This window comes from Mustela nivalis (assembly GCF_964662115.1).
Source record: "Mustela nivalis genome assembly, chromosome: 13".
NCBI lineage: Eukaryota > Metazoa > Chordata > Mammalia > Carnivora > Mustelidae > Mustela > Mustela nivalis.
The window spans coordinates 86,586,960-86,610,377 of NC_139032.1; the positions used below are offsets into that span (position 1 = coordinate 86,586,960).

Genomic DNA, 23,418 nt, shown 5'->3' on the forward strand with positions numbered 1-23,418 from the left:
GTGGTGTCTTACCCAAAAAGAATGAGGACACTTTGGTTCTCAGTGTACGGTTTCCTCCGCGGTCTGCCCCTGCTGGTCCCTCCGTGGACCAAGGCTGCCGAATTTCCCCTCGTGCCGCCCCACACCGCCCCATAGACCTTGGGCCGGGAGAGCTCTTAAACAGGCTCTTGAGCCTGGTGACTGAGGCGAGAGCCCCTGCCCCTACACCCTCCCTCCCCTGCCCGTAGCGCAAGCACCAGGAGATTCGAGCCATGAGGAGTCAGCTCAAGAAGATTGAGGACCTCGGGGCAGCCATGGAGGAGGCCTTGATCCTGGACAACAAGTACACGGAGCACAGCACCGTGGGCCTGGCGCAGCAGTGGGACCAGCTCGACCAGCTGGGCATGCGCATGCAGCACAACCTGGAGCAGCAGATCCAGGCCAGGTGCGCGCCCCCAGGCCCCCCCAGCGTCCGGCACTCGCTCTGCTGGGATCCCGCAGACTTTGCCACCTGCTCACTCCGTCCTGTTCTTCTAGGAACACAACCGGAGTGACCGAGGAGGCCCTCAAAGAATTCAGCATGATGTTTAAGTGAGTACGGCCTCCCTGGGGGTGGGGTGGCAGGCCCGGCCCTGGGGCCTGTGCTGAGCAGCGCTCTGTCCGGCAGACACTTCGACAAGGACAAGTCGGGCAGGCTGAACCACCAGGAGTTCAAGTCCTGCCTGCGCTCCCTGGGTTATGACCTGCCCATGGTGGAGGAAGGGGAGCCTGACCCCGAGTTCGAGGCGATCCTAGACACCGTGGATCCAAACAGGTGAGCTGGAGGGAAGGTAGCAGAGGTGGCTGTGCCTGTGGCTCTTCCTGGCTCACTGCGTTTGCCCCTCTCCAGGGACGGCCACGTCTCCCTGCAAGAGTACATGGCCTTCATGATCAGCCGTGAAACCGAGAATGTCAAATCCAGCGAGGAGATCGAGAGCGCCTTCCGGGCCCTGAGCTCCGAGGGAAAGCCCTACGTGACCAAGGAGGAGCTGTACCAGGTCTGGGGCTCTGCTTCCCTGCCCTGGGGGTGGAGATTTCCTCTGAGAGTAAAGCCCAAGGTTGCGCCGGGACCAGAACCGTCCGAATTCACAGACCTCCCTGTGGAGCGCTCTGTTGGGCGCGGGCGTTTCATCCCTTTTTCCTGCTGACCCCCCCCCTCCCCGCCCAGCCCAGCCCACCGCGTCCGAGAACACGCTGTGGCCTCTGAGCACGGCTCTCCCTGACGCCGGGGCCCGGGGTTCCTGCTGTCCCCCACACCCCGACCAACCCCCTGGGGGGCAGCAGGGCTGCGCTGACGGGCGGCCTCCTCCCTCCAGAACCTGACTCGGGAACAAGCCGACTACTGCGTCTCCCACATGAAGCCCTACGTGGACGGCAAGGGCCGCGAACTCCCCACCGCCTTCGACTACGTGGAGTTCACCCGCTCGCTCTTCGTGAACTGATCCCGCCCCCGCCCCGCCTGGCCCGCGCTGCTTGCCCTGCTGTTGCCTCGCTGCATGTCACCTCCTCTCTGTGCTCCTCAAGTACTTCCAGTGTCACTCTCCACTGTAAGCTCACGTCCGCTTAGCTTGGGGATAAGACTTAGAACGGGTGCTTCGCTAAGCCGCTTCGGGTCGGAGGCACTCGCCCGTTGCCGTGGGGACCCAGACTCCCGTCAGGAAGCCGGCTGCCCCATTCCGACTCGAGCAGTCTACGCAGCCGGCTCGCTCCCTTCTTGTTCTCCCCCTTCATGTTGTTTCCATGTAAAAGAAAATAAATGATTCTCCCCAGAGATTTGAGAGGTCTTCATTCAGCTTCCATGCGAGCTCCCCACAGAGCGGCACAGGTGTGGCCTCGCCAGACCTGCCCCCACCTGCAGGGCCCTGCTGTCCTTGCGCTGTCCTCAGGTGGCCACCTCGGCTGCCAGCTGCTCCAAGTCCTCGGTCTCCCGGGGCCCTTGTTCTGTGAACTCGGTGCTCAGCTGCCACACCTTTACTGTGCCCTTGGCATCGCCTGCGGCCAGGAGCTGAGTCTGCTGGCGATTAAATTCCAGACAGTAGACCGGGCTTTCATCCTGAGTTTGCTTGATCGAAACTGTGGGTCTCTGGGAGCTTTTCTGGAGGTCAAATAGCTGCACGTCACCTGCGCAGAGAGAGATGCGTGGGGGCAAGCGTCTGCCCCTCCTCCCAAGTCCCCTGCGTACCCAGGGAAGAGAAACTAAGACAGGCCGCAGCACGAAGTAAAGCTACCGGCTGGTCTGGCAATCCCGCACGGGCGGTCTCTCCCCAGCTCACAATTCCAGATCTGTGCGGGGCTGCGAGGGCGTTAGTGGATCGGAGTCTGGTGTCCTTCCTACCTTCCCCAGAAGCAGCTGCAAACACCAGGGGGCGCACTGGCGACCAGCGCACGGCAAACAGATACTTGTGGGACAGCTGCAGGGAGGCCAGGGGCTGGGTCTGCAACATGGAGTACAGGTGGATATGGCCGTCGGTCCCCGCACTCAGGAAGAGATTCCTAGACAGGAAGCAGGGGACGAGTGCTGAATGTCCTGGTCCGCTGGGCCTCCCTGGACCTCCCCAAACCAGGGGTCCCCTTAGGGAGCAAGGGGCTGATGCCCTGGAGCCAACCACCAGCGCTCTGGGCACGAGAGCTCCCATGGGGAAGACCTGGGCCGGAAACAGACTACAGGCCCTTCCCATGGTTCTGCGGGACCCCCTCGCCCCGCCCCTCGCCTATGCCAGGGACACTGGGGCCTTCCCTACCTGTGGAAGGGGGAGCAGCTCACGGAGTAGATGGGACCGCCGTGGGGAGAGAAGGTCAGCTGTGCCGGGGCCCGCAGGGGCACAGAGCTAGGCATCCGGGTGAGGGCCGCCTCTTCCGCTGCCAGTGAACACTGGAGTGGGAAGCCGCCTTCCGTGCCCAGGACAAAAAGGCTAGGGTCAAAGCTGGAGAAGGCCACCGCCGTGGCACCGATCTCAGTCTCTCCCCGGGGAGGCTGTGGAGAAATGAACGCCAGGGCAGAGTCGAGAGAATCCCAGTGTCCCAAAAGAGCCCAGTCCCTCGAGTGGGCACCGGGGCCCAAGGAGATCAACCGGCAGGTCCTCCTCTGGCAGTGTGGGAGCCTGCGTCCCCTGCCCCGACCCACCCAGGGCTCCTCACGGAGGCCTTGCAGGGTCCAGGGGCAACTGGGCCCCAAGTACCTTCTTTAGTTTGGTGTTCTTCGGGAGCTGCTGCACAACCAGGGCGAAGCCCTCCGTAAGCTGCAGCCGGCCCGCCCCGACCCCCTGCCAGAGCAGCACCTTCCCGTCCGTGGCCACGCTCAGCACCTGGAAGCGGTGGCTGTGCCGGGGCTCAGGCAGCCAAACCACCTGGGGCCGCGGGATGCAGAACTGAGGTCAGGAAAGCGCTGCTTGCTCCCCAGCCTGCTCCTACCTCCCAGCAAGACCAACAGTCATCCCCCATTCCCACCCACCCCTTCTAGGAAAATAAGGAGAATTCTAGGGGAGGCCAGGAGCCACCTCCCACACCAGGGGGCAGTCCCGAGGGTTCTGAGCTGTCCCTGAGCCCAGGCAGGCCGGGACAGCTGGGAACCTCTAGTGGCAGCTTGGGGGGGGGGACCTCTAGTGGCAGCTTGGGGGGGGGGTGTGCAGCTAGGAATGGCCCAGGGCCCTGCGGGTGGCTCCTGCCGGGGGCGGGATGTGACTCATGCCCTGGGAGCTCTGAGAATGCTGAAGGCGGCTGTCCGACTGCCAACTCCCCAGTGACCTTCTGCCATGCCTGTGCCGAGCGGGCACCCTCTGTCCTGCCTGGCCTCCAGGAGCAGGCCTGTGACAGCCCAGGCCAGCCCAGCCTCGCAAGAAGGGGATAGCAGCCCACACAGCAGCCCACTGCTCTGACCTGGTACACGGGGTCTGTGTGTGTGTCATCTGTCAGGCCCGTTCTCCAGAGCAGCGGGTCCTCGGGGTGGCTCATGTCCCATACCAGCACCTCACCACTGTACAGCCCACCTGTGGGACCAAGCAGGCCCGGGCAGGCACTGACCCACACCCAGCCGCCTCCCGCTTCCTGGCCAAGTGCCAGCCCTTCAGAGCCACGGAGCCAGGATGTGGAGCCACTTCCCCAAAACTACCTTGAGGAGGGAAAGTCCTGGTCCTCCGCACACCCCCCACACACCCAGGATGCTTCTCTCGTACCAGGCTGATCTCCCCACCCCAGCATCCTGCCGTTCCCTCCAGCACAGCCCCCTTTCCCAACACATGGGGCTCCTATCATCGCTGGCAGTTCCCCAGGGGTGCTCACGTCACCCCGCCTCTGGTCCTGACCTGGCCGTGCCCTTCCATGGCCCACACCCCATGGCCCACAGCCCATGCATGGCCCGCCAGACGCGGTGATGACCTGCCTCCTCCGCCTCCCAGCTCCACACCAGCCATCCTCAGCATCGTCACCTGAGCTCAGGGATCAGAGCCCCCCACCCCGTCTCCCCTCCCCCCTAAGCAGACCTGCCTTGGCTGTGCCCAGGGGCTGACAGCCCAGTGGAGAGCTCACCTCCGGCCCTCCTCCCCGGGTTAGAAGCGAAGCAGGCTGAAGGCTTACCGGCGATGTAGGATGGCTGTGCTGGGTGGAAGGCCAGGCACATGACAGCGCTGGGCACCTCCACCACCACCGACGGCTGCTGGGGGTTTAGGCCTCGCCTGTCCAGGTTCCAGGCACACACGAAGGACTTGAGCGTGCTCCAGTCGCCGTCGTCCAACCTGCACAGGGACAAGCCTGAGCTGGCTCTGCCTCGAGGCCGGGGCCTCCTCCCCACCTTGTTCCTATCACCTGACCCACCGTCCTCCCCAAGCAACCCCGAACAGATGAGCCACAGTTTCCCCATCATACCCAGACTGTACTGGGTACTGAAGTGGCACAGGCATCTCCATGGCACCCCAGGGGCACAACCTCTAGAAAAGGGTTCCCGGAAACCAAGGATGGGTGCACCCGGTGGCAGGGTGGGGGAACCACGGCCCATCAGGAGGCAGCTCACGGAGCAGCGGCGGCAGGCCCAGGCTCACTGCCTTGTGCGGACAGACAGGTGGGCACCAGGACTCCTCACCTGAAACCCTTCCCTCCTCTGCTCCTACCAGCCAACCTGATGCCCAGGCAGCCTTGAGAATAAAAATACTCCCAGAATGGCCAGGCTCTGGCCAACCCTTAACCACACGGACAGGAAAAAAGAGGTGTTAGACCTCTTAGACCAGGGTCTGAGGGCCTCCCAGTGCCCGATGCAGCCACCACGGCAGCCACTCACCGGCCATAGGCACAGGCCACCACAGACCCAGTGGTATTCCAGGAGACACTAGTCACGTGCAGACCCTCTCCTTGGGCTGGGGGGTAGCCCAGGGTGTGTAAACAGGTCACCTGCAAGAGATAGACCATCCCCAACCCTGAGCCTAGAGCCACCCAACGGGTGGTCTCATAGTTACCTTAAAAAAAAAAAATGATACACAGCCTTGGAACACCCAAGCCACCCAGGTCCACTGCCCAGTGCTGGAGAGAAATCTGGAGGCTTCACCCAAACATACTCCTCAAAGGATACTTCCAAAAACCCAGAAGAAAGGATCTTCCAAACCGAGACAAACGCCAGGTTGTGGATCAGAGTCAGACCCTGTTCTACACACCACTTCAAAAGCTTTGGCTTCTGGGGTGCCTGAGTGGTGCAGTTGGTTAAATGTCCTACTGGTGGTTTCGGCTCAGGCTGTGAGCCTGAGCCCCGTGTCAGACTCAGTGCTGAGTGGAGCCTTTTTAAGATTTTCCCTCCCCCGGGGCGCCTGGGTGGCTCAGTGGGTTAAAGCCTCTGCCTTCAGCTCAGGTCATGATCCCAGGATCCTGGGATCGAGCCCCACATCAGGCTCTCTGCTAGGTGGGGAGACTGCTTCCTCCTCTCTCTCTGCCTGCCTCTCTGCCTCCTTGTGATCTCTGCCTAACAAATAAATAAAATCTTAAAAAAAAAAAAAAAAAGATTCTCCCCCGCCCTCTGCCCCTCCACCCCCTCAAAAAAAAAAAAAAAAGAGAGAAAGAAAGAAAGACAGAAAGAAAGAAAAAGCTTTGACTTCTGGAACTGGATGGTAGTGATAGCTGTACAATGTGACTATACTCAGTGCCACAGGGCTTTACATGTAAAGGCCTGGCATCTTCTTTCTCAGCCCAGGGCCGGCCGGCACAGCACATGAGAAGGCGGGCCATGCGGGCCGCCCAAGGTTTCTGGGCTGGGATCTGCAGCACAGACCAGAACTTCTGTGAAAAGCTGCATACTCCCGACCTCATGACTCCACAGAAGGAAACTATCCAACGGAAAAAACTTAATACGTGTAAAAAGCTGTACGGTGGGAACCCTCACGCGCCGCTGGCAAGAACGCAGAATGGCGCGGCCGCCGTGGGGAAACAGTCTGGTGGATCTTCAAAAGGTCAAACAGAGGCACCCTATGACCCAGCAATTCTGCTCCGAGGTCCACACCCAGAGAACTGAAAACCACGTTTATCCAAAAACTTGTACACGGGTGTCACAGCCAAGATGCCCACCAGCCGATCGATGGGGCACACCCCCCACGCAGGAAGGACTACCGAGCCACGGGGAGGAAAGAGCTGCGGGCACACGCCACAGCCAGCCTCGCCGACCTTCCACACGGGGAAGAAGCCAGTCACCGCGACGGCTTCGTGCAGGATCCCACGCACGGGAAATGTCTACAACGGATACCGTACAGATAGAAAGATGAGTAGCTGCTAGGGATTTGGGGGGAAATGGGGAGTGACTGCTAGTGGGTATAGACTTTCTTCTTGAGGGCAATGAAAGTGTTCTAAAATTGTACCAGTGGGGCGCCTGGGGGGCTCCTTTGGCTCGGGTCATAATCCCAGACTCCTGGGATCGAGCCCCGCATGGGGCTCCCTGCTCAGCGGGAAGCCTGCCTCTCCCCCTGCCTGCTGCTCTCCCTGCTTGTGCTCGCTCTCACGATCTCTCTCTCTCTCCCTCTATCTCAAATAAATAAAATCTTTAAAATATAAAAACAAAGTTGTGCCAGTGTTGTACAACTCTAGGAACAAAAAATCTTACTGCACTGTACACTACTTTTTTTAAGATTTTATCTATTTATATGACAGAGTGAGAGAGTACGAGCAGGGGGAGCAGCAGAGGCAGAGAGCGAAGCTGGCTCCCCGCTAAGCAGGGAGTCTGATGCAGGACTCGATCCCAGGACCTTGGGATCATGACCTGAGCTAAAAGGCAGACAGACGCTTAACTGACTGAGCCACCCAAGTGCACCTACACTTCGCTTTTTTAAAAAAGATTTTTGTATTTATATTTGAGAGAGAAAGAGCATGCACACGAGAGAGGGGTAGGTAGAGAGGGAGAGGGAGGGGAGACTCCCCACTGACCAGGGAGCCCAATGCGGGGCTCAGTCCCAGGACCTGGAGATCATGACCTGAGCTGAAGGCAGAGGTTTAACCATCTGAGCCACCCAGGTGCCCTTGAACTGTACACTTTAAATGGGTGAATTATATGGGATGTGAATGATATTTCAATAAATCTGTTATTTAAAACCAAGTCATATAAGGGTGCCTGGCTGGCTCAGACAGCAGAGTATGCAACTCTTGGTTTCACGTTTATGAGTTTGAGCCCCACATCTGGGGTAGAGATTACTTAAAAATAAATTAATTTTAAAAAAAGAAAGAAAGAAAGAAAGAAAGGAAAAAGAAAAGCTGTGCAGTGGGGTAGAAGGTGCAGGGAACTCAAGAAAACCTCCAGGGTCACGCTGCATTCAGTTTCCTGATCTGGGTTCTGGTTCCACAAGGGTTTTCACTTTGAAAGGCCACAGGCCTGAAGTGGCAAGATGTGTGCCTTTTTCTGTCATGTTCCACCAAAGTTTACATTAGAAATAAACCGCATATACTATTCGTCATGACACTACTTATAATTGCAACAACCAGTACAACTGGGATGTGAAGATGAGACAACAAAGTGGGAGAAGCTGGGCCGCCGCATTGTCACCGCGACGGACGCAGAACAGCACAAGGGGTAAACAGACGTGTGTGGAGAACACACCTTAGGAAACCTAGCACAGGGGCGCCTGGGTGGCTCAGTGGGTTAAAGCATCTGCCTTCGGCTCTGGTTATGATCCCAGGGTCCTGAGATCGAGCCCCACATCAGGCTCTCTGCTCAGCAGGGAGCCTGCTTCCCTCTCCCTTTCTGCCTCTCTGCCTACTTGTGATTCTCTGTCAAATAAATAAAACCTTAAAAAAAAAAAAAAAAGAAAGAAAGAAACCTGGCACAAAAAAATACAGTGTGCGGATAAAATATTCAGAGATTTTAAAAGGACAAGCATGAAGTCTCTGTAGCCACCTGACAACACAAAACAGGCTTTGCTCCCGAACAGAAAAGACCCCGAGATCGGTCACAGTGACACACAGCTGTCCACACACAAGCGCAAAGCCAGAGGAAGGAAGCAACAGAGCCAGAAGATCAGAAGTCCCGTGGGAGCCCTTGTCTCTTATCTCTGATTTCTAAGCATTCCCCAAGGTTGTCAGATTGTTTTTGGAAATCTGAAATCAGGGTTTCTCTCTGAGCACGGCATCCCAGCCTTTCCGGAGCGGCTACAACAGTGCCAAGGAGAGCGATGAAATGTCAAGGCCAACACCTTGACAAGCAGGAGAAGAGAGAAAAACCCCGTATCAGCCAAAATCATAATTTTACTATGAGGAAATCAACAAAAAGCTGATGCAAAAGAAGAAGTGAGAGAGAGATTCGCTGACATTGTTAATCTAACAGCAAACTTGGAACCGCTAAGATATGAGGCCAACAGGGTAACGCGCCCCACTGCCACTCAGAGGGGCCCGGTTTCCCGCCTGTCCGCACGTTTCCGGAAGAGACCGAGTCCCACAAGAGCATCAGATAAAGGATGGCACGTCTATGCAGTGGGATGCAGCCTGGGGCACCTTTATAGGAACTGACGTGGAGAGCCCTGGCAAGTGAGAAAAGTCATTAAAGAAAATGTACAGTGCTTTTTTTTTTGTTTGAAATGTCCTGGGGATGGGCGCCTGGGTGGCTCAGTGGTTAAGCGTCTGCCTTCAGCTCAGGTCATGATCCCAAGGTCCTGGGATCAAGCCACGAGTCCAGCTCCCTGCTCAGCGGGGAGCCTGCTTCTCCCTCTCCCTCTGCCATTCCCCCTGCTTGCGCTCTGTCAAATAAATAATAAATAAAATCCTTTAAAAAAAAAGTTCTTAATGACACTAGTAACATGGTGTGTGTTAGTGTAGCACAGGGAGGAGTTAAAGGCCCAGGAACAGGAGTTCCCTCCCGCTGTCCACATGGTACACGCTTGGTGTTTCTGTACTGCCCGGATTTGTTACAATGAACACATATTGTTTCTGCAGTCAGAAAACAGATATTTTGTAAAGGGGAGAGAGCAATATACACTCAGACCAAAGTAATCCATAGAAATGAGTAAAAGCATCTCTAATAATAAAAAGAAGTTTAACCTCTCTAAATGCAACTGTAAAGTTGGGGAGGTGGGTGTGTGCATGGGCCTCGGCAGGAGAAGAGCGGGCTGGGCTCTCACTGATCACCGAGCCCTTCCCTCTCGCAGCTTTCCTGAGCCTCAGGGACCACCCACTTGGGTATGGCATCCACGCCCGCTCTTCAGAGGGATTTTGAGGATTTCCCTGGAACAAACCGACTCTCCCTTGCCTTTCACTGACTTGGGGGTAAGTGGGCAGAGGAGGAGGAGCGGCTAGAGCAGGGCTTATGACCTCTGAATACATAGTTACTCACCTCTGTTTCCCAAGGAAGAAAGCATCGTATAAAAAGCTTGGCCCAGGGGCGCCTGGGTGGCTCAGTGGGTTAAGCCTCTGCCTTCAGCTCGGGTCATGATCCCAAGGTCCTGGGATCGAGCCCCGCATCGGGCTCTCTGCTCAGCAGGAAGCCTGCTTCCTTCTCTCTCTCTGCCTGCCTCTCTGCCTACTTGTGATCTCTGCCTGTCAAATAAATAAATAAATAAATAAATAAATAAATAAATAAATAAAGCTTGGCCCGGAACTCCAAGGCTCTGCAGCCGGTCCATCAAGGGCACGCAGCACAGAGCAAGCACCCTGTCCGCAGGGGACGCTGAGGCCCAGCACAGAGCCAAAGCCAAGAGCCCCTCCCATTCATTCAGAGGCTTCCTCATCTCAAAGGCTGGGCTGTCTGTGAAGCTGGTCACCTGAGTTTACAGGGTGACAGCTCTGAACTGAGCCCTGGAGACACGGAAGTCACTAGAGCACGGAAGTGAAACCAGACCAGGGCTCATGTCCCAGCTTAGCCCGTGAAGCTGTGTGACCACAGATAAGTCACTTAGCCTCTCTGGGCCTCCTGTATAAAATGGCGATCATCCTAGTACTGCCTCCTGCAGTCATGCTGAATGAGATGGCACAGAGAGCCCTCAGTGTGTGCTGCCTGGGGAGACACAGCCAAGCAGTGGGGAGAATTCAGTCCAGAGTCAGACTCCCCCGGTTCAAACCCTCCCTCTACTGCTAACTAGCTCCGTGTGACCCTGGAAAAGTCACTTCAGCTCGAAGTCTCCCACCTGTACCTCTCAGTACCTCCCAGCTGTAAATGGAGATAACCACGCCTACTTCTTGACAGCAAGGAAGTCCTTTTTTTTTTTTTTTTTTTTTAAGATTTTAATTATCTGTCAGAGAAAGAAAGCGCGCGCAGCAGGGGGAATGGCAGGCAGAAGGAGAAGCAAGCTCCTCACTGAGAAAGGAGCCTGACGTGGGACTTGATCCCAGAATTCTGGGATCATGACTGGAGCTGAAGCAGATGCTTAACCGACTAAACAACCCACAGGTCCCTCTCTTTTTTTTTTTTAATACTTTGTTTATTGAGAGAGTGTAAAAGAGAGAGAGAGAGAGCACCCACAAGTAGGGGGTAGGGGCAGAGGGAGAGGGAGAAGCAGGCTCCCCACTGAGCCGGGAGCCCAATGCAGGGCTTGATCCCAGGACCCCGAGATGATGACCTGAGCCAAAGGCAGACAGTTAACCGACTGAGCCACCCAGGGGCCCCTGAGGACTTACTCTTATAAAATTATCCACCTGGCAGAATGTTAGAGCCCAGTGAACTCTGTTAGTATTACTACTATTATCAGTATCTGGGTAGCCTAAAAGAAGGACTGAAAACAGGGCCAAGGCGCGAGCTGGAGCAGAGGAGGGGCGTGTCCCAGGCCGCACCTGCCCGTTCCCTACCGTTGGCTGCTGCTCAGTCCAGTTCACCTCGAAGCCATCAAAAGCATGGCTCTGCCAGTTCTTGTTCAGCTCCCGAATAACCATGGCCTCCACCCTCCGAAGAAAGGCTGCGAGCCGGGGGTCATCGTGCGGGGACACGGACGGCGCGCTGACTGGCACGGGGGCCTCCGTCTGCACCTCAGCATCCACGTGCTTCCGGGTCTGGGCCGCCTTCTCGGCAGTGGCAATGCTCGCTGTCTGGCAACTTTTCTGCAGAAGATCACAGCCCAGCAGTCAACACGCAGCCTCACCTGCCCACACACTCCCCTCCCGTGCTGCTGCTGACCCACAGGTCACCCTGTCCACCCCTCTGGTCACCCTGTCCGCCCCAGCATGTCCCTTTCCTCTTGGCCCATCTTCCAAAGGACGAGCCCAATCCATGTGCCGAGGGTGGAGATGAGCCTTCAACCTTCCTATGTGCCCTGGGTCACACTGAGAGGTCCAGGGGCAGCCGACATGACCCAGTAAGAGCCTGACCCAGGACCTCTGGTGACATAATGACACTATTTGGAGCAGATGCAGGAATATCTTTTTTTTTTTTTTTTTTTTAAGGAGTGCCCTTTTGAAGAACCTGATAATAATCGTGTCGTATTAGAGCCAGCAGTGGTCACCTAAGCCAGCACACAGAAGCTTGTCAAACCTGGCCACCAGCAGAATGGCCCACAGCTTCTCCCTCCCTTAGCAGGCGCTGTCCAAGATGCCCCCGTCATCAAAGGAAGTGAGGGCGTCTGTGATGAGCTAGTTGGTGGAAGGCAGGCTTCTCCCCAGCTGCCCCTTTTCCCCACCCGCCATCTGCCGCCAATCCCTCGTCCCCTGCTTAGCTGGGCACAGGGACAGACAGCAGATCAGCCTCTTTCTTACACGGACATGACCCATCATTTACAAGTGAGGGGCCATCTAGCGTACGTCGTGGTCTCACAAGAGGCTCTGTTCCCGCAAGCACCTGAACACAAAGGGCAATGACGAGGCCCAGCCCCCCGTGCCCCATACTCAGGCCTGGGGGACAGCAATGGGCAGCAGGCCAGCACTAGCAAGCCCAAAGGAAGGGAGCTGGCCCTACCGAGGGGCGGCCCTTGCGAGAACATGAAATGCCCATCCCCACGTTCCCCTTCCATTCCACAAACTTCTCTTTATCTACCACCAGTTAGACTGTAAGTTCCTCCAGCTTCAGAACCCTTCTGATGCCTCTTTATAGCCCCGGCTCTTTGCATGGGATTTGGCACATGACAGAAGCCCATTTATGCTATACACTACATGTACACACACACACACACACACACACCCAGAACACTGTTATTACATATGCATATATACCATATGTAACATATATTACATGCGATTTATATGTATCTCCATTTTGCTACACACACACACACACACACACACACTATTTACTGAGCATCCACTTGCCAGGCACTGTCCGGGTACTACTGATACAGCAGCAAACAAAATGTGCACAATTCCTGTGCCTAGGACGTTCTACGGGGGTCGGGGCTCCACAAACAAGAAAATCCGTCAACTACCAATGACGCTAAGTGCAGCAGAGGTGTGGGAGAGAAGGGAGCAGCTGGGGAGGCCTCTGGGCACACAGCACTTGCGCTGAGGTGCGAAGGACAAGCGGAGAGCGGCAGGAGAGGGGCCTGGAGCAGGGATGGGGACCAGCGGGGAGGTGAGACCAAAACCCGCCGGTAGAGGAGGCCCCACATTCAGAGACTGGAGAGCTGGCGGCGCGCCCGGCCACAGTGGGTGAGGAGGGCGGCACGCGAGCAAGGGCAAGGCCCGGAGGTGTCTGAGAGCCAGGACAAGTGGGGCTTTCCCTCTAGGTGTGAGCCGCAGGGTGGCCGTAAGCAGGACCACGCCTCTCTGGCTGCTCAAGGAGACGTGAGGAGCAGAGAGCAGGTGTGACCAACAGGGAATGTGATGGCAGGTTCTGGGAGAAGAGAGCGCAGAAGCGGTTCTGGGCCTCCTCTAGACGGAGATGCCTCCCTGCCGACTGCGTGGGAGCGGCCACAAGGCTCGAGGCTCGGAGAGCATCCAACAGAGACACGCCCTGAAACCATAGCACCGGAGGGCTGCCCCAGTGCCGGCAGAGTGTGCACACTGAGGAATTCATGGATGGGCTCGGGGACCAGAAAGAATACAGGCTGAGCTAAATTCTAAGATGGTGGGAGAAAAGCAAAGTTCCAGCAGCCACAATGATGGTAAGAGTGTCGGTCACTAAGCGCTCACTCACGCGGCCTCCCCAGAGCTCTAGCCCCATCTTATCCACGCTCGCAACCACCCTATAGAGAAAATCCTATTTCTGCATTACTGCGGTTGGCGTCGAGGCACAGAGAAGTAACTCACCCAAGGTCACACAGCACAGAGGTGAGTGCAAGTTCAAGTGCAAGTTCAAGTGGAACTTGAATCCAGGTAGTCTGACCTGTGACACCAACCTGTCTCAGCCATGGTTTCTCTCCCAAACAGTCCAGCGTCCTGGCCCCTGATCGCATCAGATGAATGCAGAAAAATGCTTCTAAAAGAATGTTACCCCAGTGTCCTAACATAAGACAAAAATGCCCACAAGAGACACAGAGCTGTCACCTTTCCAGCTATCTCTATTAATATTTCCTTCCTGCTTGCTTATTCAGGCAAACAACAAATGTCAAAAAAACACTAGGGAAAATTTAGGGAGAAAAAAAACTTAAAAAACCAAGGATAATGCACCCGCAATTTTTTTTTTTTTCTGTGAACTGGCAGGAAACCACCATGAGTCTCTTTTCCCTCGGGGACTCCAACGTAGGTTCCCATGGTTCATGATCCAAATATCTGGTCTGATCCTGACCAGACCCAGATCATCTGGGGTTGGAGCCTCAAACCTCCAGAAAGGAAGGGCTCACTCAAGGCTACCCCGTATATATTGGTGCCTTCCGTGCCAGGCAGTGTGTGGCTGGGCTGAGACTCCCGTCTGAGATGTCAGGGAAGAGGTCAGGGCCCAGTGGGCTCCTTGCTTCTTAGGCCTCAGCAAGGCCCGGAAGGAGAGTGTCGGGGATGCTGGGCTGCAGCCTGCCTCCCACACCCGCCTCCCACACCCGCCTCCCACACCCGCCTCCCACACCCGCCTCCCACACCCCGGAGGCACAGGTGTTGCAGGGGAAATGCAGAGGTAGGGGGAGGAGCTGGGGCCAAACTTTAATCGCACTAGGAGTTGTGGACCAGGGAAACACCAACTCCCAAATCAAGACTCCCAGGCTCCGTGCTCTGGAGTCTGAAGCCCCGGCAACCTCCAGTGGAGAGGAAGGCAGTGAGACTCAGGAAGCAGAGCCTAGGATGAGTGCCTAACTCTCCTGCCAAGCCACAAAATGTGCCCCCAACACCAGCACTACAGCTTCTGACTAGATGGGAAGTGAACACTACTCTGCTGGGCCAACTGGGCTCTCAAGGAAATGCAGGACAGAGACAAAGATTTCACAAGTCAGACAGCACAGGCCCAGAACTGAAACCTGGAAACTCTGGGCCCGGACACTCAGCCAGTGCCACCATGTGACCAGAAGACAAGTAGAGACAGGCCTCAGGGAATGCATGGCAACAGCAGAGCCCCCAAAGCCTCCTGGATTCCTCAGGACCAGCCACACCCCCATGAGGGACCCAGGAGACCCCTGCATCCTGGAGAGAAGTTCCTGGTCTGGGCCAGTGTCTGTCACTTGCTATCACACTAACCCCTAGGAAGGCTCCCTGACCCCCAGCCCACCACCCCTTGAGGCCTCATTTCTGAAATAATGGGTCTCTGGCTGGCATTTAGGATGGATCGATCAATTTCAGGAGCACTCATCATGACAGAGGAAATGGCCCCCCTGGGTCTGGTGACCGGCCCCCACCCCAGGCTCCGAGAGGTGTGTTGACAGAACACTGGGCTTTGCCCTGCCTTCAGGGTCAAAGACTGACCAGTGCCAGTGTAACTGCGCCGATGTGTGACTCAGTCATTCAGAAACTGGCCAGCTAGAGAAATCCATCCAGGGGATATCAATATGGGGCAGGCCGACTTCAAAGTCCTAAGTAGAACAGTCATTTTCTTATTTAAAATATACATTCTAGGGGCAGCTGGCTGCCTCAGTCAGTAGAGCATGTGACTCTTGATCTCAGGGTCATGAGTTCAAGCCCCCCATTGGGTGTAGAGATGGAAAGATAGGCGCACCTGAGTAGCTCAGTCTGCGAAGCATCTGTCTCTTGATTTCAGCTCAGGTCATGATCTCAGGGCCACGAAATCAAGCCCCCCATCTAGCTCAATCCCAGCCATGGAGCCTGCTTCACATTCTCTCGCTCCCTCTAGCCCTCCCCCTCCTCTCTCCCTCTCAAGAAAAAAAGAGACAAATAAAATATATACATCTCCTTTTTTTTTTTTTAAGATTTTATTTATTTATTTGACACCGAGATCACAAGTAGGCAGAGAGGCAGGCAGAGAGAGGAGGAAGCAGGCACCCTGACGAGCAGAGAGCCCGATGCGGGGCTCGATCCCAGACCTTGAGATCATGACCTGAGCCGAAAGCAGAGGCTTTAACCCACTGAGCCACCGAGATGCCCCTATATATACCTCCTTGACTTTAGGATGTATTGATTATAAAACATTCCAATTATTTAATAGTTCTTCGGGGGAAACTATATTAAATACACAAGTCATTTGTGAGACACACCAAATTTTAAGATCTGTTACAAAGGCTGGGGGTGGGCGTGTGTCCTCTAACTGAGGAAATACATCACCATAGAAAGAATGTGTCTCTGAAGGTCTGGGGAAATGCCGTGAGAGACGAGCCCCCATTACTCCCCTGGGTAGTAGCCACCACCAGCTAATACCAGAAACATACCACTTCTGGCTTCATCCTCCCAGTCAGCCTGAGCCAGCACACCTGACTCCAGAGTTGAAAGGAACCTCAAAGACCATTCTAGACCTGCATTCTCAATGGGCAGGCCCCAAAATCACCTGGAAGCTTGCGAAAACACAAGCTGCCACCTCCTGGAGCGGGGCTGAGTGTGCTGTGCTAACAAGCCCCCAGGTGATGTGGATGCTGGGGGGGGGGGGGCAGTTACTGAGACCCCACATTGGGCCTCACCCCTTTGGATGCTTCCCAGGGCCACAGCCCAAGGCCCATCACCTCCCCCTACCCCCATCCACACCGTGCTCACGTTCCCCGCCTTTCTGACTATCTCCACTACTCCGGGTCCTGGGCTTCACCTAGGGTCATGGCTCATCCCCAGAGGCAGAGGAATGCTCTCAAGCCCACCTGAGGGGCGCTGCTGGGCATCTGCAGGGTGAGTGGCTTGTCACTATCACCTTGCCACTCCCAGCAGGCTCACTTCCACTTGTCCTCCCCAGAGCTACCTATTCCTCAGGCTGCCGTCACCCCAAAGGCCTCCTTTCTTCCTCCTCATCGGGGCCCACACACCTGAGGAGAAGGCAGGTGTGATGGCAGCGGAGAGGACCCCGGCCTAGGTCAGCAGCTCCCCGTGCACATGCTGCAACGCCCATGCGCCAGCCCCGCCTCGATCTGCCCCCGCTGTGAGGCACAATCCGCCGCTAATGAGCAGACAAGCTGGGGCGGGAATATCTGGGGTGTGATGCTGAGTGGGTTTCATGATGCGGCTTGGACAACTGCCCCAGGCGGCCTCTACAAGGGCGAAGTAACTGAGCCGGGAACCCGTGTCAAGGCACAACCTCCTGTTCAGGTGAACTTGCCTCTTGAGTCTATCAGGGCAACAAACAGCTTTTCAAACGACAACGTGGAGCCAAGGCTCGGCCACGTGCAGAGGACAGCAGCAGACATTTCCACAGAAGCTGGGAGCCGCCGAGGGGCTAGACCCCTTTGAGCTGCAGTTACTGCAGACCATTTTGGTGTCATTTTAGCCTCTTAATCTCTTCTCGTGCTCTTTAAAAGAAAAAAAAAAAGAATAAATCTAATATCAACACTGTCTAGCAAACTCAAAAGCAGAGAACCACAGACTGAATTCTCCTTGAAAATCAGTAAGAGGCCAGACCCCAGTTAAAAACAAACACCTTCCAGCAGGGGGTGACAAACGCTACAGAAGCCACCAAGGCCACGAAGTAGCAGCCCGTCAGGGAAGGAGAAGCGCCCCGGGAAGGCAGCGAATTTAATTCAAAGCAGGAGAGGAGAGATGTCCCCTGTGTGGGATGACAGCACACGGGAAATATTCAATCCAGTATTTCCTGGTTGCCTTCAGGAGGTGCAAAAGTACACAAGACTAACTTCCCTGTCCTCTGGGAGCCCACAGTCCAAGGAAGACCGATCTGAATGTCCAAAATGCATCCCACAGATGAGAAAGTTCTGAAACTAGATAGTGGTGAGTGGTGGCACCATGTAAGTGAACTTGATGCTGCTCAACTGTACGCTTAAAAACAGTAAAATTTCTATTATGTGTCTCTTGCCACAATTTTATTTATTAAGTAATCTCTATGCCCAACATGGAGCTCAAACTCAAGACCCTGAGATCAAGAGTCACAGGCTCTACGCTGACCCGGCCAGGCGCCCCACCACAATTTTTTTAAAAAGGAAAAAAAAACACCCCATATTTTCCTAGGATCAGAATTGGGCTTCAGAGAGGTAATGCTGCTGGAAAGTAGGATGCATTCAATGGATGGTCTCAAATTTTGCTACCTATTAGAATGACCTGGGAAGCTTTACTAAAAGCAGATTCCCACATCACAACACTTACAATTAAGCCAGAATTGCTGAAGGTAAGACCCAGACATCCATATTTTTCAAGGGTCCCAGGACATTCCAGTGTCGGTCAAGTTCGAGAAACAGCGGATGAGAAAGGAGGGCTAATAACGCACCCTCCCTCATCTCAGGCAGCTGCCCAGGTGCCCGACACCCCAGACCATCTACCTGAGCAGCCCCAGGCTTTCAAACTGCTTTCTCACTCACAGTCTCATTTAACCCCTCAGGAAGTGTTCTCATAAGGACCCACTTTGAAGAAGAAGAGATCGTGTGACTGGCCCAAAGCCCTAAAGAGTGTGTGCACTCTGGTCTCGAACCAAAGCTCGGGACACTATCCCATATTGGAATATGACAGGAAAACTCAAGGAAGGCCAAAGACCATTAGTATTAAAAGAGAAAAGGGGCACCTGGCTCATGAGCTCGAGCCCCACGCTAGTGTAGAGATTACTTAAAGAGTAAAATCTTTAAAAATACATATTAAAAAGGGGAGTTTGGGTGGCTTAGTTGGTTCGGTGTCTGACTCTTGGTTTCCAATCAGGTCATGATCTCATGATCGGGTTGTGGGATCAGGCCCCGCACTCAGTGGGGAGTCTGCTGGGGATTCTCTCTCCCTCTACCCCTCCCTCCACAATGCACTCTCTTTAGAATAAACAATCTTTTATTTTTTTTTAAGATTTTATTTATTTATTTGACAGAGAGAAATCACAAGTAGATGGAGAAGCAGGCAGAGAAAGAGACAGGGAAGCAGGCTCCCTGCTGAGCAGAGAGCCCCATGCGGGGCTCGATCCCAGGACCCTGAGATCATGACCTGAGCCGAAGGCAGCCACCCAGGCCCCCCTAGAATAAATAATCTTTAAAAAAAAATTTTTTTTAGAGGCGCCTGGGTGGCTCCGTGGGTTAAGCCTCTGCCTTAGGCTCAGGTCATGATCCTGGGGTCTTGGGATCGAGCCCCACATCGATCTCTCTGCTCAGTAGGGAGCCTGCTTCCTCCTCTCTCTCTCTCTGCCTGCCTCTCTGCCTACTTGTGATCTCTCTATCAAATAAATAAATAAAAATTTTTTTAAATTATATATTAAAAAAAGAAAAAGCAATTTACCTCCTTCTTCCGACCCCTGCAACATTCTTATAACTTAATCAAACATCTCCTTCAATAAGACAGGAGATGCTAGTCCAGGGAAACCACCCTCACAGATGAAAGCTTTTTACTTGAAATTTATTCTTAGAATCCTACAGGTAAAAACTATAGTCACAAGAAAATGAACCTGCCTCCATTTCATTCTCTGTAAGAAGAAAAAAAGTTAGACTCAATCAGTGGTTTCCGATCTGAAGTCTTCTAGAATCTGGGTCTTTGGCAAACAAGAGCTATTTCAAGTGCTCTTCAAAGCCAGGAACTGTGAAGTATACTTTTACCTGTGATAAGAATGGACAGATCTAACTAAAACATCCACTTGGCTTTGCACCAGAACCATTTCTAGGCAGCATGTAAGTGGGGAGAGCTTTGAAGCCACATCAAATCCTGGCTTGAGACCCGCAAGCAGACTGTTGGCCTGAGGCAAGGAACCTATCTTCCAGAGTAAGACTTCATGGAAAGCGTAGGTGCTGGTGAGGAGCTAAGCTCTGCAGGTCTGGCCACTCTGGTGGCAAACTAAGTTTTCTCTTCTGGTAAAGGCATAGCACCTTACAATGCCCCCCATTTCCACCGAGGAAAAGCCAATGTCCTTACAATGATCTGCAAGACCCTACCTGACCTGCCTCTGCTTACCCCCTCTGACTTCAGTTGGGACCATTTCCCCTTCTCTCATTCCACGCCAGCCTGGCTGCCTCCTCAAACACGCAAGATCTGCTCCAACCACTGGGCCTTTGCACTCGCAGTTTGCCCCGCGGGGCTGCTCTACCTACCACTCCTCTGATGTCACCTTCTCAATGAGGCCCCCCACCCCCTCACTCTCCAACCCAGACCCTCCAGGCCCTCACCCTTCTTTTGCGTTCGTCCGGGGCACTCCTCACCTCCTAAGAACACAGATTTTACTTATTGCCTAAATTGCCTATGGCCCGTGCCCTGCAAACGACCCCACGTCGGCTCCAGGAGGGAAGAGCTCTGGGCACACAGCAGGCCCTCAGAGTCTGCACAAAGTCCCCAGAGGAGAAAACCCGACGCCCAGGAGCCCTGCCCCTCACTTCTCACAAAACCTCGCTGTGTGCGCTTTTGTTGACGCTCCTAGAAAAACTGGCGTATCTCGACCTTGAAATGCAATCTGGTCTTTTTTTTTTTTTTTTTTTTTTTTAAGAAAAGTTAGTTTGAAATGCCCCGAAACGGCGGTTCGCACAAAATCCTGCAAAACACGGGGTCTTCAGGAGTCTTAAGGAAAAACCCCTTCTGTGGTTGCACAGAGAGTCTGAGGAAACGCACGAGAATGCCGCCAGGGTTCGCGTCTGCGGGTGAAAATACAAAACAAACCGGCGGCGGCACGCCAGAACTCGGCCCGGACACCGCGCGCGGACCCTCGCCCTCCGGCCCCCGTCGCCCGCAGCCGGGCCGGCGCTCTCACCGTCTCCCGGCGGATGCCCTGGACGCCCCTCCACAGCGAGGGCACAGACGCCACGCCCAGGGTCTCGTCCTGCAGGGGCGCCGGCCGCCCGGGCCCCTCCGCGCTCAGAGCCCCTCCCGTCGCCAGCGCCTCAGCTCCCGCACTTCCCGCCCGGCAGAGCTGCCCGAGCTGCGCGCGGGTTGCCATGGAAATAGCCCCGCCCTGTCGCGACTGCGCACTGCGACGTGACCTCGCCCATGCGCGTCTAAAGCGGAAGACAGGGAAGGTGAGGGTATCCCCACCATTTTTTAATTGGTCAGACCGCATCCTCCAAGACCTGGGAGTACGCGATAAATTATTATTTGGGGCCAGCATGAGACAAGCCTGGCCAGCTATGGATACTTCATCCCAGTAGGGGCACACTTGGGCATGACTGGCTACCCCTGGGTTGGGGAGGAAAGTGCGGAAGTACGGCTCCGTGCCAGGCTCAAAGATGGCGCTGAATGGCCAGCTGCAGAAGCGAGGACGGGAGGCTGTGAGGATGCAAGGCTGCAACAGCGGCGGGCTGACGAGTTGTGGGGCTTGTGGGGCTTGGGGGTTGCAGGGCCCACTGAGAAGTTGGGTGCTGCCCAGGGGAGCGGGCTCCGGTTGGTGGCCACCTCGAGTCCAAGTGCTTGCCCTCTGATCCTCAAGTCTCTACCGCGATAAAATGATTATTTAAAATATGCATCTGCGGAGGTAGAGTTTGATTGGATAACCGAAAGGCCAAATAAGGTCGAATATAGAAAAATGCTTGTTAAATCGAAGTGAAAGGCTCAAATAACTATCACTTATTGTCTATCTTGTGTCAGGCAGAGCTCAGAGATGTTATGCATGTAGAACTTACTAAATCCTCAAAACAACTCTAGGAAGAAGCAATTGCTCAATGTCACATGAGGGTACCTGGTCTGAGAAGTAACTGCTCAGGTCACCCAGAAAAGCCCATAAAAAATTTGCCCAAAGCCCTGCAGATTGCTGCTAAGCCCCAAAGGTCGGTTCCCGGCTTCTTGGCAGGTATCCTCCCCGCAGGTCCTCTGGGCTGCTTTCATTCTATCCCTGAACTCTCAGGGATGGAAACCTGCCCAGTTAGGGGCCCCTCTGCACCACAGCACAAATGAGTCCTCATTAGAACCCTGGTGCAGCCAAGGCCTTGAAGACTGATTAGATTAACAGCACTGGGAGGGGAGAAAATGAAATCCAAAAGAAATTTCTTACGAAACAAAGAATCACATAAAATTGTTCTAGTGAGGCCCTCTTTAACAATGTGCAAACATCACCAGGGATTCCAAAAATCAAGCTCAAAAAGAAGCTCAAGACCATGGGAGTCAAGAGGTCTAGATTTGAACCCTGCACAATGCTATGTCCTCCTTGATAAAAGGGGGACCTCTTCAGGCTTGGTTTCCTAGGTGTCAAATGAAGCTAGTAAGACTGGATCTGCTTTACCTGACCAAAGATGGTAAATATTTCAGGAAGAGAAGAGTGGCCAGAGGTATTAAATGGCCCAAACAGGTCAATGAAGATAAGGACCGAAAATAGATGAATCACTGAAACTGACACTGGATGACATCTGATGACCTCAGTGAGAATAATTTCAGTGGAGTAGGAGGAACAAAACTCAGCCTGCAAAGAGTTTAAGAATGAAAGAAGGAAGTAGAGAAAGTATTGGACATTATCAAAGCAGTTAAGACAGGAAGTGGGTGTGAGTATAAATTGGTAAAACCTAATTGGAGGGTAATTTGACCTTAAAGTCTCCTCTTGAATATAGAAATCCTATTTCTGGGAATTTTTCCTGTGTCAGCAAATACAGACATGCCCAGATGTTGAGCCCCAAGGAAATTCACTAACGCCTCATTTATAATAACATTACTATGATAATAGTAGGATCTTGCAGTCAACCTAAATTTCCAAGTAAAGTCGTGCCACACAACAGGTGCTCACTGAATATTTGAGAAAAAAGGGTGCCTGGGTGGCTCAGTGGGTTAAGCGTCTGCCATCAGTTCAGGTCATGATCCTGGGGTCCTGGGATCGAGCCTCACATTAGGCTCCCTACTCAGTGGGGAGCCTTCTTTTCCCTTTGCTCTCCTGCTCCCCCTGCTCATTTTCTCTCTCACTCACTCTCTCTCAAATAAATAAATAAAATCTCAAATATAAATAAATAGGGGCACCAGGGTGGCTGAGTGGGTTAAGCCTCTGCCTTTGGCTCAGGTCATGATCTCAGGGTCCTGGGATCAAGCCCCGCATCTGGCTCTCTGCTTCCGCCTCCCTCTCTCTGCCTACTGCACTGCCTACTTGTGATCTCTGTCAAATAAATAAATAAAATCTTTAAAAATAAATAAATATTTGAGAAAGAATGTATAGTAGGCTTTTAATTGAGTATTTCTGATACATGGTATAAAATCTCAGGTGGCCATTAACAGTGTTGTTATAGAGATATTTACTGTGGCAAATGTGCAGCACATTAAAGTTTTCATGACTCAATTTATGCACAGTGTATCCTGTTTTATGATATTATATTTCATTATAATATATATCATTATAATACATATTTCTGACAAAACCTAGGAGGATAGATCTACATACTGATAGCAGTTGCCTCTTTGTGGCATTCAAGTTTTACATGGCTTATTTGTTAAAAAAAAAAAAAAAAAGCCGTGAATGAATGAATGATCAGAATATGCTTAGTTATGCTGGAGAGAGTATTATACCTTGAGCAAGCAGCACTGCTGGGGTAATGTATCCAGGGTGGGAGAGTGTTGAGCAGGGACATGTGCCAGGAGGGAGGAATCTGGAAGGGAGAGCACCGGATGAGGAGTGGAGGGGACAAAGACAAGAGCAGTTGGGCAGCCAGTGGCCTG

The 23,418-nt window shown here is 53.8% G+C and overlaps 2 protein-coding genes and 1 long non-coding RNA gene across 28 annotated transcripts in view; 1 reads left to right on the top strand and 2 right to left on the bottom strand.

Annotated features, from left to right (window-relative positions):
- The window catches only part of SPTAN1 (spectrin alpha, non-erythrocytic 1), a 61,703-nt gene extending 59,914 nt beyond the window's left edge, over positions 1–1,789 (top strand). For all 26 annotated transcript variants that reach the window (XM_082695807.1, XM_082695788.1, XM_082695797.1 and 23 more), the window contains 5 exons: positions 228–424; positions 517–570; positions 647–793; positions 869–1,016; positions 1,335–1,789. In XM_082695807.1, the coding sequence (XP_082551933.1) occupies positions 228–424; positions 517–570; positions 647–793; positions 869–1,016; positions 1,335–1,460 (672 nt within the window). In that variant the 3' untranslated portion in view covers positions 1,461–1,789. The remainder of the gene's footprint in view (positions 1–227; positions 425–516; positions 571–646; positions 794–868; positions 1,017–1,334) is intronic.
- On the bottom strand, positions 1,788–20,798 carry DYNC2I2 (dynein 2 intermediate chain 2). The gene is given in 10 exon segments (XM_082695860.1): positions 1,788–2,139; positions 2,354–2,511; positions 2,760–2,992; positions 3,198–3,365; positions 3,895–4,004; positions 4,591–4,748; positions 5,288–5,397; positions 11,248–11,496; positions 20,546–20,686; positions 20,688–20,798. Coding segments are annotated over 10 exon segments (1,662 nt in total). The 5' UTR covers positions 20,784–20,798; the 3' UTR covers positions 1,788–1,900.
- On the bottom strand, positions 9,067–11,010 carry LOC309846616. Its single transcript, XR_014302014.1, has 3 exons — positions 10,053–11,010; positions 9,800–9,835; positions 9,067–9,206 (listed from the first exon to the last, which is right to left on the bottom strand). It is a non-coding gene; the product is annotated as an uncharacterized lncRNA (long non-coding RNA).
- Positions 20,799–23,418: the final 2,620 nt, after the last annotated feature.